Here is a 17,626-nt window from a genome sequence, read left to right on the forward strand (position 1 = left end):
GAAGGAAGTGGGAGGAGCCAAAGGAGAAATTATTTAGAGTTGAGGACAAGTTCCACTAGGCGGGAGAGTATGGTGGTGGAGGGGAGCTTGTTACTCCTAGGTCACCAATCTGAAATGTTAACTAATTCACTTTCCACAGATGCTGCCTGACCTATTGAGTACAGCAATTTCTGTACTTGAGATTTCCAGCATCATGTTTACTTTTAAAATGCAATAGGTGGATTTGCAAAATACACTCAAGAAAATCAACATTTTTTGATATTCCAAGCGGAAACTTGGAATCAATGAACAGTGTGCTAATTAAAAAAAATAAATGGTATCCACGGTTTAAACACACCAATTCAATAGCTACACCTTTAATCAAAATCAAGGTCACTGAAGCAGTTCAATGCAATTAAAATGGAGAATGCGGCTTCAGATCACATTATTTGTAGATTGCAGATTGACATGTTGTAAATGTAGAAGAAGCTGGTTAAAGATTCTGTTAAAAAAATTAGCAGTGCTCAGTATGACTCCCCTGAATATTCTTGTGTTTAGTCTCAAACTGATATGTTTAACACTATCAATAGAAATGAGTTGCCAAGTGATATAGGCTGATTGACAGTTATACAACCCATTGAGAGTTGACTATCATACCTCCTTGCATTGTTGATAGTGATGACACCATTGTCTGATAGTGACATGCATGAACCAACTATCAGCGATGCTCTGATTAACTGGTGTGAATAAAGTTATTGATACTTACTATTTTTATGTGGATTTAAAATTAGAATCACATGAGGAGAAATTTTGTCTTGTCATTGGAATTTACAAATTGAGAGAGATAAGTAGAGATACTTGTGCATTCTTGAATGACTTTCTTATCTGTTCTAAAATGAGCAGGTTTAGGGTATTAGAAATATAAGAAATAGGAACAGGAGTACGCCATCTGGCCCATCTGTCACGCCATTCAATAAGATCAGGGCTGATCTGGCCATGGACTGATCTCCACATAGAAGCATAGAAACATAGAAAACCTACAGTACAATACAGGCCCTTGTGAACTTGTCCTTACCTTAGAACTACCTAGGCTTACCCATAGCCCTCTATTTTTCTATGCTCCACGTATCCTTCCAGGAGTCTCTTGAAAGACCCTATCGTTTCCGCCTTCACCACTGCTGCCAGCAGCCCATTCCATGCACTCACCACTCTCTGCGTAAAAAACTTACCCGTGACATCTCCTCTGTACCTACTTCCAAGCACCTTAAAACTATGTCCTTTTGTGTTAGCCATTTCAGCCCTGGGAAAAAGCCCCTGGCTATCCCCACAATGAATGCCTCTGATCATCTTATACACCTCTATCAGGTCACCTCTCATCATAAGTTGCTCCAAGGAGAAAAGGCTGATTCTTATAAAAATCTATTCTTATAAGGGATGCTCGCCAATCCAGGCAACATCCTTGTAAATCTCCTCTGCACTCTTTCTATTATTTCCACATCCTTCCTGCAGTGAGGTGACCAGAATTGAGCACAGTACTCCAAGTGGGGTCTGACCAGGGTCCTATATAGCTGTAACATTACCTCTTGGCTCTTAAACTCAATCCCACAGTTGATGAAGGTCAATACACCATATGCCTTCTTAACCACAGAGACAACCTGCGCAGCAGCTTTGAGTGTCCTATGGACTCGGACTCCAAGATCCCTCTGATCCTCCACACTGCCAAGAGTCTTACCATTAATACTATATTCTGCCATCATATTTGACCTACCAAACTGAACCACTTCACACTTATCTGGGTTGAACTCCATCTGCCACTTCTCAGCCCGGTTTTGCATCCTATCAATGCCCGCTGTAATGTCTGACAGCCCTCCACACTATCCACAACACTTCCAACCTTTATGTCATCAGCAAATTTACTAACCCATCCCTCCACTTTCATCCAGGTCATTTATAAAACTCATAAAGAGTAGGGGTCCCAGGACAGATCCCTGAGGCACACCACTGGTCACCGGCCTCCACCCATCTGTAACCACTCTTTGCCTTCTGTGGGCAAGCCTGTTCTGGATCCACAAAGCAATGTCCCCTTGGATCCCATGCCTCCTTACTCAAAAAGCCTTGTATGGGGTACCTTGTCAAATGCCTTGCTGAAATCCATATACACTACATCTACTGCTCTACCTTCATCAATCTATTTAGTCACATGCTCAAAAAATTCATTCAGGCTCATAAGGCACAACCTGCCTTTGACAAAGACGTGCTGACTATTCCTAATCATATTATGCCTCTCCAAATGTTCATAAATCCTGCCTCTCAGGATCTTCTCCATCAACTTACCAACCACTGATGTAAGACTCACTGGTCTATAATTTCCTGGGCTATCTCTACTCGCTTTCTTGAATAATGGAACAACATCTGCAACTCTCCAATTCTCCGGAACCTGTGTCATCCTCATTGATGATGCAAAGATCATCGCCAGAGGCTCAGCAGTCTCCTCCCTCACCTCCCACAGTAGACTGGGGTATATCTCGTCTGGTCCCGGTGACTTATCCAACTTCATGCTTTCCCAAAGCTCCAGCACATCCTCTTTCTTAATATCTACATGCCCAAGCTTTTCAGTCCACTCTAAGTCATCCCTACAATAGCCAAGTTCCTTTTCCGTAGTGAATACTGAAGCGAAGTATTCATTAAGTACCTCTGCTATTGCCTCCAGTTCCATACACACTTTCCCACTGTCACACTTGATTGGTCCTATTCTCTCATGTCTTATCTTCTTGCTCTTCACATACTTGTAGAATGCCTTGGGGTTTTCCTTAATCCTGCTCGCCAAGTGTAAACAACTTTCCTCCCTCTATCTTACCTATCCCTTTCTACAAGATCTCCTCTCATTCTTCTGAAATGCAGCGAGTACAATCCCAGGCGACTCAATCTCTCCTCATGGTCTAACCCCCTCATCTCTGGAATCAAACTGGTGAACCTCCTCTGCACCGCCTCCAAAGCCAGTATATCTTTCCTCACGTAAGGAGACCAGAACTACACACAGTTCTCCAGGTGCGGCCTCACCAGTACAGCTGCAGCATAACCTCCCTGCTCTTAAATTCAATCCCTCTAGCAATGAAGGCCAACACTAGCTCTTAATTTAAAATTAGGTCCTTTATTCATAATTAGGTACTTTTCAATATCTTTAATAGTTATTTCAATTGATTACCTAACATCCCATTGATTATTTCCCTGAAACTTTAAATGCTTAAGCTAGTCACAATATCACAATTTACATTTGTCTATATAAAAAAGATGCATTTTGTACTGAATGCTCATTTGTAAGTGTTGCTGAGGAAGTAGAGTGTTCTGCAATCAAGTGTGTGCATTCCAGATGTGCCTTTAATGCAGAAATGTCCATTGATTTTAATAGTGGACATACTGTTTTTTGTGTTGTAGCATTACCTTGTATTGTGAGCTTGCTTCATCCGGAAGACTCTAAAACATAATAAATTCAGAGTTAACATAGCCCAGTATACTAAAATCAGGGTTGACATAATGGATTTGCAGACAAGGTTACATACTACAGGAATAATGTTAAAATAAGCCATGCACTGAAGAGGAGAATTTAGCCATTTATGTGTTGTTGTGGCATTAAGAAATCGTATCTTTTAGTACTTATCTGAACACAAGATTAAGAGCCACATGATTCCAGGTCACAAGTCTATGAAAAAACTGGATAGGTTTGCCTGATTCAGTTAAAGATAGGAGTCTGCTTCTTGGCCCATGATATGAAGAACAAGTTGGAGTTTGTTTGATTGCTCCATATTTGAATGAAGTTTCGTTTTCAGTTGAATGAATCGCCATTAGCTTTTATGTCAGGCATGAAATAGTTGGGTGCTCAAAACATCAATTAGCCTATTCCCTCAACCATCATATGATTCAGTCAGGTGATTTTTCAATGTAGATTTAAAATTCTACCTTCATTCTAAAAATGACCTCTGTCATTTTGTGTGACACTGTTGCCCTATTAAAATAGGTGGATTTGGAACAAATTAAATAGTTCTAAACAAGGAATCCATGAACCCCTGTGGAACTTCAGAAGCAAAGGAGCCATATTCCAGCAGCTGAGCGTTAAAGAAAAGCTTATCTCCCTAAACAGGAGTAAAGAGAGGATGTGGAGAGGAGGTGTTCTATGGTGGGAGAGTCTAAGATCAGAGGACAGAGCCTCAGTATTGAGGGGCGTGTCCTTTTAAAACAGAGATGAGGGATTTCTTTAGCCAGAAAGTGGTGAATCTGTGGAATTCATTGCCACAGGCAGCTGTAGAGATGAATTTTGTATGTATATTTAAGGCAGAGGTTGATAGATTTGTCATTGGTCAGAGCATGAAGGGATACAGGGAGAAGGTAGGAGATTGGGAGGAAGAATGGATCAGTCATGATGAAATAATGGAGCAGACTCAAGGGGCCAAATGGCCTAATTCTGCTAATTCTTATGGTCTAAAAGTATGGCATTAATCATCATTCGGAGTGGTTAGCACAAACAGCATATAAATATTTAAGGGGAAAGCTGAAGGAAATGGGGGGTTACACAGCGAAATGGAAATGTGGATGAGAAAAAAACATGAGGAGATTTGAGTGGAACAAAAGCCCAGTGTTGATGAAACCAAAGGCCTGTTCTGGGCTGTATATACTGTGTAATCTTATGTAATCTAACATTAGCGCCCAATATATCTTTTACTTTACCATGCCCATCAAACCAAGAGAGCAACATATATCACATGTATGCTAAGGACAAGATCAGTTGGCATTGGTAGACCTTCGTGATGGCACCCTGATGGATATCATCAAACGTCTGCAGAGTTGCTTTACCTAGACATGAGCAGTAGTGGACAATGAAATAGCTAACTGGAAGAGGACCTAGTTCTTGAGCGCCAAGGATGAGGCTGAACTTTTGTAATTGTGTTCAGCCAGCAATGCTTTCCCTGAGGCCCCTGGCATTATAGAAGCCTGTCTTGAACTAATTTCATTCATCCCACATGATATCAAGAGACAGCTGGGAGCAATGAGAGTACTGGACCAGATAACATCCAGCTTTAGACTAGTTCCAAAACCATGATCTCAAGCTGTAAGTGCTCCAGTAGGTCCCTAAACTCTAGTGCAGTGATGTGCAGTATGTGGAGAGAAAAATACACAAGAAACACTGATCCTGCAGCTAGAAATTGTACCTGGTATGCTTGTGCACAACAACACTCATATTATCAAATACTCATGGAGACTCAACGCATTTATTTATATACTTTATTTATTTAGACACATTCATTAGTATTTTATTGTTTATTTGTAACAAAACCATTTACCCGACAATGTAAAAAATTATTCAGGAATGCCCTGTCCACAGAAAGTGATACATTTTGGGAGGTCAATTAAGAGTAGGAAATACACAATGAATGTTTGGGACCAAAGGAGAAAGGAGGACCAGTGAAACCTTGGTGTACAAATCTAGAGATCCCCAAAAGTGGCAGCACAGACAGTACTGTCACCTAATGAAGGCTAGCATCTTGTATGCCTTCTTTATTTACCATAATTGTAAAGAAAGCATAAAAGATGCAAAGCTTCATTAGCCATACATTGAATATAAGAGCAGAGAGGTGATGGTGCAGCTTTTTAAAGTATTGGTAAGGACGAATCTGAAAAATAATGTGCTTTTTGATCCCCGTGGTATAGATACAATGTGATTTCTCTGGAGAAGGCACAGAGGTGACATATCAGGGTGTTGGTTAGTGTGGAATGTCGGTTGTGATTCTTGGGCTCTATGTATCCACTTAAGCTGTCAGCTTAAGCTTAAGCTGGGGTGTGTCAGGAATGGACAGGAGGAGGAGTATAGGAAACTGATATAGGACTTTGTGATATGGTGCAACTCAAAGTACCTGCGTCTCAATATCACCAAGACCAAGGAGATGGTGGTGGACTTTAGGAGATCTAGGCCTCATATGGAGCCAGTGATCATTAATGGAGAATGTGTGGAGCAGGTTAAGACCTACAAGTATCTGGGAGTACAGTTAGACGAGAAGCTAGACTGGACTGCCAACACAGATGCCTTGTGCAGGAAGGCACAGAGTCGACTGTACTTCCTAAGAAGGTTGGCGTCATTCAATGTCTGTAGTGAGATGCTGAAGATGTTCTATAGGTCAGTTGTGGAGAGCGCCCTCTTCTTTGTGGTGGCGTGTTGGGGAGGAAGCATTAAGAAGAGGGACGCCTCACGTCTTAATAAGCTGGTAAGGAAGGCGGGCTCTGTCGTGGGCAAAGTACTGGAGAGTTTAACATCGGTAGCTGAGTGAAGGGTGCTGAGTAGGCTACGGTCAATTATGGAAAACTCTGAACATCCTCTACATAGCACCATCCAGAGACAGAGAAGCAGTTTCAGCGACAGGTTACTATCGATGCAATGCTCCTCAGACAGGATGAAGAGGTCAATACTCCCCAATGCTATTAGGCTTTACAATTCAACTGCCAGGACTTAAGAACTTTTTAAAAGCTATTATTAATGCTTTTTGAGATAGTGATTTAGATGCATATCATATTTTTTACTGAGTTAAGTATTGTATGTAATTAGTTTTGCTACAACAAGTGTATGGGACATTGGAAAAAAAGTTGAATTTCCCCATGGGGATGAATAAAGTATCTATCTATCTATCTATCTATCTATCTATCTATCTATCTATCTATCTATCTATCTATCTATCTATCTATCTATCTATCTAGCTACTTCATTAATCTGAAGGCCATCATTACTAGAATACTAGAAGGTTTTGTTGACAGTGCCATCTAGTGGCACCTATCCTCAAATAAATTCACCAACACCCAGTTGTACTTCACCTCTCTGCTCCAGAACCACACTACAGCTTTAGTTCACATATGGACCAAGAGTTAAATTTCAGATGTAAGATAAGAATAATTATCTCTGACATGAACACAATGTTTGACTCAATGTAGGATCAAGGAGCCCTGGTAAAACTAGAGTCAAGGACTTCAGCCATGACTTGCCCAAAGTAAGAGATTGTGGTTGTTCATTCATCAACTTCAACATACTAATCACTGATTTTTCTTCCTGCATAACTGCTGTATGTAATGTGCTCATTATCCCCATATGGTTTATCTCCTTTGATTTCCTACATATCAAAGAAGCACAGTTTGGTAGGTTAATTGGCCACTGTAAATTGTTCCAAATGTGTAGGTGATAACCTGTGTGGAGTTTCTCGGGAAAGTGCGGAGAACAGGGAAAATTAGTGGGGGGATGCGATTGTGCAGTGAGCTGATTAGACCTGATGAGGTGAAATAGTTGTATTCAATAGAAATATGTAAGTATTTGGAAAAAGAACAAGGGAATCAGGTGCATGAGAATGCTCTACTTGTAGATTCCCCTCCAAGATGCACACTGTCTTAACTTGAAAATATATTGCCATTCCTACAATGTCACTGGGTCTAAATCCTGGAGCTCACTTCTCATCAACAATGTAGGATTATTCCGAGGAGCCATTGTGCTTCAGGGTGGTGACCAAACACCATCTACTCAGAGGCAGTAGGGGCTGGCCTTGACACTGACATCTTCAATCTATGAATGAATATAAACCTGCCAGTATCAGTAAACTCAAAATGCCTTCCACATACTCACAGGGGTGATTGTCATTTAATCTCTGGAGGAGATTTCATCTTTTTATGGCTAAAATTGGAGCTTCAGTGAGCAATGTCACACACCTAGAATGGAAAGGGAAACTGTTCAATAGGCCACAGAAGCTGAAAGACTAATTTTCAGAATAAGGGTGTAGTCAAATGAGTTCAGTTCATTGAGCAAAATCGCAGCTGTTTGAGATCTAAGTCTAAACTACATAATCTCATAGCAGGTTAAGAAGCAGCAGAAGTGGAAACAATGCGTTGGAACTGTGACTCATTAACTGTGAAAATAAAATACTAGCCCTTTTAGAAAAATAAGAAAATAACTATATGCAATTTTTATTTTTCCCTGCTTCAAGAGACTTCTTGAGTCCACAAGACAAGGAAAATATTTTTACAGCAGATCATTTCCCTCTGTGGTACAGAAAATCAGCAGAACAACTTCCAGGAACCTTTGTCTATTCAATTCCATTTAGTACAGGTTAGTGATTTTTGTCTCTATAAAAGTAATTAAGCATGGAATTGATTCTATATTTTTAAAAATATTTTATGTAGTTTACAATATGTGTTTACTTAAAATGTTTTCATCAAATTGCTCTAACCTTTCATTCAGTAAATTATTCCCTCTGTTATGTAACTCATTCTATTTCTCCTCAGTTGCTAGCAATATTTATCTACTACTTTCTGCATACCTTTGCTACATTTAGACACGTGCATTCCTACAGCAAGTTTATTTTGGTTTTAAAAGCTATTTATAAATAACACCGCTTCAGGCATGTGCTCATAGGCAATTCTGTACTGCAGTGTCTTAAGTGGTTAAATACTATTGTTATGCCACATACTTGACAACTTTCTATGATTGTATGTACAAGCAGAAACTTTTGGCTATCTTCTTTCTCAACGTTTTCTTTTACTGATTATATCTGTGAGCCTGCACTGATTGAAGTCAATGTCCCATTCCATTCTTGTTATGTGAAGGTTATATTCACATACAGCAAACTTGGAATGTATAACAGGTGGCATGGTTTGTTTATTCACAAGTAAAAGCAAGCAGCTATAAATTACCTATGTAGTTTGGTTCTTAACCTAAACCAGTAAGCAGTTGTTGAATGTCTATCACCACTGCAGATATTTTGATTGCAGAGTAAATCAAAGTTCAAAGTAAATGTTATTATCAAAGTACATTTATGTCACCACATACAACCCTGAGATTTATCTTCTTGTGAGCATACTCAGCAAATACAAGAAACAAAGTAGAATCCATGAATGACCATCCCCAATAGGACAGACAGCAAACTGTGCAAGACAAAAATTAAGCCAAAATAATAATAATATCAAGAAAATAAGTTGTAGGGTCCTTGAAAGTGAGTCCGTAGATAGTGGGAACAGTTCAGTCACAGGGCAAGTGAAATTGAGGGAGCAATATCCTTGCAGGTAGGTTTGCTAGCATGGTTCGGGAGGGTTTAAACTAATTTGCAAGGGGGATGGGACCCGGAACGATAGAGCAGTGAAAGAAGTGCATGGAGTAAAGCCAGATCTAACATATAGAGAGGCTTTGAGGAAAGAGCAGCAGAATAAAGGGTGTAAAGGTAGTAAGGTAGAAGGGCTAAAGAATGTGTACTTCAATGCAAGAAGCATCAGGAACAAAGGTGATGAACTGAGAGCTTGGATATATACATGGAATTATGATGTAGTGGCCATTACGAAGACTTGGCTGGCACCAGGGCAGGAATGGATTCTCAATATTTCTGGATTTCAGTGCTTTAAAAGGAATAGAGAGGGGGGGGGGAAGGGAGGAGGGGTGGTATTACTGGTCGGGGATACTATTACAGCTGCAGAAAGGATGGGTAATGTAGCAGGATCCTCTTTTGAGTCAGTATGGGTGAAAGTCAGGAACAGGAAGGGAGCAGTTACTCTACTGGGGGTGTTCTATAGGCCCCCTGATAGCAGCAGAGATACCAAGGAGCAGGTTGGGAGGCAGATTTTGGAAAGGTGCACAAATAACAGGGTTGTTATCATGGGTGACTTTAACTTCCCTAATATTGATTGGCACTTGATTAGTTCCAAGGGTTTAGATGGGGCAGAGTTTGTTAAGTGTGTCCAGGATGGATTCCTGTCACAGTATGTTGACAGGCCGACTAGGGAGAATGCCATACTAGATCTAGTATTAGGTAACGAACCGGGTCAGGTCACAGATCTGTCAGTGGGTGAGCATCTGGGGGACAGTGATCACCGCTCCCTGGCCTTTAGCATTATCATGGAAAAGGATAGAATCAGAGAGGACAGGAAAATTTTTAATTGGGGAAGGGCGAATTATGAGGCTATAAGGCTAGAACGTGCGTGTGTGAATTGGGATGATGTTTTTGCAGGGAAATGTACAATGGACATGTGGTCGATGTTTAAGCATCTCTTGCAGGATGTTAGGGATCAATTTGTCCTGTCAAGGAAGATAAAGAATGGTAGGGTGAAGGAACCATGGGTGACAAGTGAAGTGGAAGATCTAGTCAGGTGGAAGAAGGCAGCATACATGAGGTTTAGGAAGCAAGGATCAGATGGGTCTATTGAGGAAAATAGGGTATCAAGAAAGGAGCTTAAGAAGGGGCTGAGAAGAGCAAGAAGGGGGCATGAGAAGGCCTTGGCGAGTAGGGTAAAGGAAAACCCCAAGGCATTCTTCAATTATGTGAAGAACAAAAGGTTGACAGGAGTGAAGGTAGGACTGATTAGAGATAAAAGTGGGAAGATGTGCCTGGAGGCTGTGGAAGTGAGCGAGGTCCTCAATGAATACTTCTCTTTGGTATTCACCAATGAGAGGGAACTTGATCACGGTAAGGACAATATGAGTGAGGTTGATGTTCTGGAGCATGTTGATGTTAAGGGAGAGGAGGTGTTGGAGTTGTTAAAATACATTAGGACAGATAAATCCCTGGGGCCTGATGGAATATTCCCCAGGCTGCTCCACGAGGCGAGGGAAGATATTGGTGAACCTCTGGCTAGGATCTTTATGTCCTCGTTGTCCATGGGAATGGTACCGGAGGATTGGAGGGAGGCGAATGTTGTCCCCTTGTTCAAAAAAGGTAGTAGGGATAGTCCGGGTAATTATAGATCAGTGAGCCTTACATCTGTGGTGGGAAAGCTGTTGGAAAAGATTCTTAGAGATAGGATTTATGGGCATTTAGAGAATCATGGTCTGATCAGGGACAGTCAGCATGGCTTTGTGAAGGGCAAATCATGCCTAACAAGCCTGATAGAGTTCTTTGAGGAGGTAACCAGGCATATAGATGAGGGTAGTGCAGTGGATATGATCTACATGGATTTTAGTAAGGCATGTGACAAGGTTCCACACGGTAGGCTTATTCAGAAAGTCAGAAGGCATGGGATCCAGGGAAGTTTGGCCAGGTGGATTCAGAATTGGCTTGCCTGAAGAAGGCAGAGGGTCGTGGTGGAGGGAGTACATTCAGATTGGAGGGTTGTGACTAGTGGTGTCCCACAAGGATCTGTTCTGGGACCTCTACTTTTCGTGATTTTTATTAACAACCTAGATGTGGGGGTAGAAGGGTGGGTTGGCAAGTTTGCAGATGCACAAAGGTTGGTGATGCTGTAAATGGTGTAGAGGATTGTCAAAGATTGCAGAGAGACATTGATAGGATGCAAAAGTGGGCTGAGAAGTGGCAGATGGAGTTCAACCTGGAGAAGTGTAAGGTGGTACACTTTGGAAGGATAAACTCCAAGGCAGAGTACAAAGTAAATGGCAGGATACTTGGTAGTGTGGAGGAGCAGAAGGATCTGGGGGTACATGTCCACAGATCCCTGAAAGTTTCCTCACAGGTAGATAGGGTAGTTAAGAAAGCTTATGGGGTGTTAGCTTTCATAAGTAGAGGGATAGAGTTTAAGAGAAGTGATGTAATGATGCAGCTCTATAAAACTCTAGTTAGGCCACACTTGGAGTACTGTGTCCAGTTCTGGTCAGCTCACTATAGGAAGGATGTGAAAGCATTGGAAAGAGTACAGAGGAGATTTACCAGGATGCTGCCTGGTTTAGAGAGTATGAATTATGATCAGAGATTAAGGGAGCAAGGGCTTTACTCTTTGGAGAGAAGGAGGATGAGAGGAGACATGATAGAGGTGTACAAGATATTAAGAGGAATAGACAGAGTGGACAGCCAGCGCCTCTTCCCCAGGGCACCACTGCTCAGTACAAGAGGACATGGCTTTAAGATAAGGGGAGGGAAGTTCAAGGGGGATATTAGAGGAAGGTTTTTCACTCAGAGAGTGGTTGGTGCATGGAATGCACTGCCTGAGTCAGTGGTGGAGGCAGATACACTAGTGAAGTTTAAGAGACTACTAGACAGGTATATGGAGGAATTTAATGTGGGGGGTTATATGGGAGGCAGTGTTTGAGGGTTGGCACAACATTGTGGGCCGATGGGCCTGTAATGTGCTGTACTATTCTATATTATATATTATCTGTATTATCCCCTCTAGTTCAAGAACTTGATGGAGGTGGGGTAAGAGCTGTTCCTGAACCTGTTTGTGTAGGTCCTAAGGCTTCAGTGCCTCTTTCTCAATGGCAGCAATGAGAGGAGCAGTGGCCTGGATGGTGGAGGTCTCTGATGAAGGATGCTGCTTTCCTGTGACTGCACTCCATGTAGATATGCTCAGTGGGCTTTACCCCAATGGACTGGGCCACATCCACTACTTTCCTGGGCTTTTGCATTCAAGGACATTGGCGTATCTATACCAGGCTGTGATGCAACCAGTCAATATACCCTCCACCACACATCTATAGAATTTGCCAAAGTTTTCGGTGGCATGTTGATTCTTTGCAAGTTCATAAGGAAATAGAGGTGCTGCCATGCTTTTTCCAAACAAATAGAGCATTGGAACTGTACTTGGCTACGGTCATAAGTATAAAGCGCGTAGAACAGGGGTCTAAGCACACAGGCTTGGAGATTCTGGAGGAGATGTTGATGCCAATCTGAATTGACTGGGGTCTGCAAATGAGGAAATCGAGGATACAATTGCACAAGGAGGTTGAGGCCTAGGACTTGATGCTTATTTGTTAGTTTTGAGGAGATGATAGTATTGAAAGCCGATTTCTAGTCAATTAGGAACATCCTGATGTATGCATCTCCTCACTTCAGATGTTCCAGGGTTGAGTGAAGAGCCAATGAAATGGCATCTGCTGTGGGCCTACTGTGACAGTGGGCAAATTGGAGTAGATCCATGTTGCTTCTCAGACAGGAGCTGATATGTTTCATCACCAATCTCATCAAATTGCTGGCTTGTGTCAATGTACCACTATTATCCAGCAATTCTTTACAGGGAGAGAGCAAAACCTACATGCAGCCCTGCTATTTAGAGTTTTTTGAATGACTGGATCCTGTTGGACGTCGCCTGCTCCTTGAGCTTATTTCTCCCAGCAATGAAGAGCTCAATGAACTGACCCTCAGCACCTGAGAGTGATACCAAAATGGAGCACCTTCAGACAAAAAAAATTGCCACTTTTAGTATAGTAATAAGGCCCTGTCTCGTGAATATGTACACTATTTCCGACAGTGAAAAGCTGGCAAAACCTTTTGAACTGTATTTAAACCTCTTCAATAAAAACATGCGATATTTTTGAATAGAATTAAATAATTAAAGACCTTACAAATTTAAAAGATGAAGTTTGAATTGTAGTAAAATGTTACTGAATAATCAAAAGTATTAAAATAAGGCAAAATACCTCAAGTATTTACCTTCACGTGCCTTTTTCTACAATTGGTAATCCTATTCAAAAGAATCCAATCACCCTTCAGCCACTGGTTGGTCCTGGCACTCCCACAGCATCCAGCCTCATTCAATGCTCTCTCACAGGGCTGTTCGCACTGACATCTGATCTCCATGCACTGACTCCCTGATCTTCATTCTCTGATGTCTGACCTCCAGCTTGCCCCAGACTTGCTTGAACATAAGCAAAAAGGGTGCTCTATCCTGAAACCCAACTGGCTGTTAACCAGTGGAACTGCTGCCTGATGGTCAACTCAATTCTACCGAATTGATTTAGGTCAGACCCAATTTTCCCACTTCCCTGCATGCAAATTTCTGTGCCCCACACACACACACACACACACACACACACACACACACACACACACACACACACACACACACACACACACACACACACACACACACACACACACACACACACAGTTTAAATGAATTTAAAGACTTAATGGAGAATTTAGAATGTTACAGAACAGAATACACTTTGTCCTTTTCTTTTGTATGTAAAGGAGTTAAATAATGATGTCATTGAATAGTTTGCTAAGTACGTGGAACATGTCAATCATTCAAACAATGATGTCTTATTTCTGGGAAGAGGGTAAAATGATAAAGAAATTTTTGTGAACTATAAATGTCTTTCTTTCCATAAGTAATTATATGTTACACACACACACACACACACACACACACACACACACACACACACACACACACACACACACACACACACACACACACACACACACACACACACACACACACACACACACACACACTCACTCACTCCTTGCATTCTGGCACTTATTACACAGAGAAAAATGCTTCATAGGACAAAGAATATGGGATGGAACAGTAAAGACCATTTGGCCGTGGTGTTGTGCTGACCTATAGACGTCCCGTGGAGAGCATTCTGACAGGCTGCATCACTGTCTGGTATGGGGGGGGGGGGGGGGCACTACAGCACAAGACAGAAAGAAGCTACAGAAAGTCGTAAAATTAGTCAGGTCCGTCTTGAGTACTAGCCTCCACTGTACCCAAGACACCTTCAAGGAGCAGTGCTTCAGGAAGGTGACGTCTATTATTAAAGACCCCCATCACCCTCTTGTCATTGTTACCGTCAGGTAGGAGGTACAGAAGCCTGAAGGCACACACTCAGTGATTCGGGAACAGCTTCTTCCCTTCTGCCGTCCAATTTCTAAATGGACATTGAACCCATGAACACTACCTCCCTATATATCTAAAACTTCTGTTTTTGCACTATTTTTAATCTTTTCAATATACACACAGATACTTACTATAATTGATTTTTTTTACTTCCTTTCTGTATTATTATGTATTTTATTGAACTGCTGCTGCTAAGTCAACAAGTTTCACGACATGCCAGTGATAATAAACCTGATTCTGATTTTAATTCTAATTCTGATTCTGACCTTTTTAACTAACTCCAAGATCAATCTACACCCCCCACACATAGCCCTCCATCTTTCTCTCACCTGTGTGTCTATCTAAGTGTCCTTTAAATCTCTCTAATGTATCTGCCTCCAACACCACCCCTGCAGTGCATTACATGCCCATACCACACTCTGTGTAAAAAAATCTACCTCTGACATCCCCTTATACTTTCTGCAAGTCATCTTACAATGACGCCCCTTAATATTTTCCACTTCCACCCTGGAGAAAAGGTGCTGCCTGTCCATGTCTGTCCATGCCTCTTATCATCATTTACACCTTTTTTAAGTCATTTCTCATCTTCCTTCTCAAAAGAGAAATAGAGTGAAGGAAGATGAGAAATGAATTGATACAGGTGTATATGTATACCTGTAGTAGTGTCATGCTAACCACTACGCCATCGTGGGCGTCATGGTAGTGCAGCAACTAGCGTGGCGCTATTACATCTCAGGACTTTCCGGGGTTCGGAGTCCAATTCCGGTGCCATTCTGTAAGGAACCTCTCTACAGACTTCTTGTGGAATCTGTGGGTTTTCTCCAGCTCCTCCCGTTATCTCCCACAGTCCAAAGGTGTACTGGGTTGGTTAATTGGTCATTATAATGGTCCTGTGGTTAGGTTAGGGTTAATTGGGGATTGCTGGGGCATCATGGCTTGAAGGGCCAGAAGGGCTATCTCCGCGTTGTATCACTAACCAATGAAATCCTTTTGTTAAAAACCCCAGCTCGCTCAACCTGATAAGACATGCTCTCTAATCCAGGCATCATTTCGGTAAATTTCCACTGCACCCTCTCTGAAGCTTCCACATCCTTCCTATAATGAGGCAACCAGAACTGAATATAATACTCCAGATGTGGTCCGACCAGAGTTTTATAGAGCTGCAATGTTACCTCATGGCTCTTGACCTCAGTCCCCCAACTAATGAAGGACAACATGCCATACGCATTCTAAACAGCCCTACCAATGTGCACGGCAACCTTGAGGGTTCTGTGGATGTGGACCCAGAGCCTGATGTTCCTTCATACTGCTGAGGATCCTACCATTAACTCTGCTTTCAGGTTCAACTATCCAAATTGCATCACCTAAAGCTTCTGCTGATTGAACTCCATCTGCCACTTCTCAGCCCAGCTCAGCATCCTATCAATGTCCAGTTGTAACCTATGACAACCTTTTACACTACTCACAACACCACCAACCTTTGTTTCATCTGCAAACTTACTAACCCACACTTCCACTTCCTCATCCAAGTCATTTATAAAAATCATGAAGAGCAGGGTTCCCAGAACAAATCCCCATGGAACACCGCTGGTCACCGACCTCCAGACGGAATACTGTCTGCTCCAACTACTATCACTCTCTTCAATCTGTCGGCAAGCCAAGTCTGAATCCATGCAGCCAAGTTTTCCTGGATCCCCTGCTTCCTGACTTTCCAAACGAGCTCACCATGGAATACCTTGTTGAACACCTACTAAAATCCATATACACCACATCCACTGCTATACCTTCTTCAAATTGTTTTGTCATGATATTGATCACGTTCATGAGGCATGACCTGCCCCTGACAAACCATGTTAACCATTCTTTGTCAGACTATGCTTAAAATGCTCATAAATCCTGCCTCTAGCAGTCCTCTTCAATAGTTTGCCTACCACTGATGTCAGACTCACTAGCCCAGGATTATCCCTATTACCTTTCTTGAACAAAGGCATAACGTTTGCAACCCTCCACTCTTCTAGTACTATGCCTGTGTGCAGTGACGATGCAAAGGTGCAGCAATTTCTTTCCCAACTTCCAGTAGTTACCTGGGAAATATCTCGCCTGGCCTGGGGACTTACCTATCCAAATGTTTTCCAAATGTGCCAGCACATCTTCTTTCTTAATGTTGTAATGTTCCCAGCATATTGTCCCGTTCTAAGCAATCCTCACGTTTGTCGAAGTCCCTCTCACTGGTGAATACTGAGGCAAAATATTCAACAGAGATCTTCCCCTCTTCCTCTGACTTTAGCACATATAATGCTGATACATAGCTGCACCTATGGCTAAAACAATAGGCTATCTATAAATAAGAGTAGACTGACCAGTTATAACTATGTTTTACAACCGTGAAAGTCTAGAGGGCCAAAAGCTTAATAAAAATAACCAGGTGATTACATCAAGTTCAGTGTTTGATGATGATGGAAAAAACAGATCAAAGGCAGTGACTGGCCTTGCTCCAGAGTTGGATTTGCACCAGTGGATCTGCTGGTGGTACCTCAGTGTAATGTCAAGTCTAGAGGTTTGTTCCAGTGAATTACTAAAGCATTTATCTGTAGACTGTAATCTGAAACCTGGTTCAACACAACCCAAATTATGGCTGAGAAACTTGTTCAGAAATCAATGTTAAACAGATGAAAATCCCATTAACAAATTTTGTGCATTTTCTGAGGTAACGCCAGTCATTAGTAAGGTTTGAACTTAATGGTGTAAGTATTTTCTACTCCTTTGTACTTATTTCTGGCATCTGTCTCATCCAAATACCATCAGCACATGTACCATATCCAAAATTTGCTTCTGGCAATATTTTCAACTCCTTGGTTTGAATCATCACTTGCTGTTCACCCACAGGAAAATGCATTTTTATTAACGCTGAAGGTTCAAACTAGACATTATATTATGTGGCAGACATATCTCTCCTACAATCATAATCAGGGTGATGACTAACTCTCTGATAGCAAATCTCAACTCACTGATTGAAACTGAGATCCTAGTGACTACTTTACCTGCTGGGTTCAGCAGCTCTCTG

At 41.7% G+C, this 17,626-nt stretch overlaps 1 protein-coding gene across 5 annotated transcripts in view; it reads left to right on the forward strand.

Moving 5' to 3' along the window:
* cacna2d3a (calcium channel, voltage-dependent, alpha 2/delta subunit 3a) overlaps positions 1-17,626 on the forward strand; it is a 782,368-nt gene that overhangs the window by 597,214 nt on the left and 167,528 nt on the right. For all 5 annotated transcript variants that reach the window (XM_073072214.1, XM_073072211.1, XM_073072212.1 and 2 more), the window contains one exon: positions 7,989-8,110. In XM_073072214.1, the coding sequence (XP_072928315.1) occupies positions 7,989-8,110 (122 nt within the window). The remainder of the gene's footprint in view (positions 1-7,988; positions 8,111-17,626) is intronic.

The sequence above is a fragment of the Hemitrygon akajei genome, chromosome 19 (assembly GCF_048418815.1).
Source record: "Hemitrygon akajei chromosome 19, sHemAka1.3, whole genome shotgun sequence".
Classification (NCBI taxonomy): Eukaryota; Metazoa; Chordata; class Chondrichthyes; order Myliobatiformes; family Dasyatidae; genus Hemitrygon; species Hemitrygon akajei.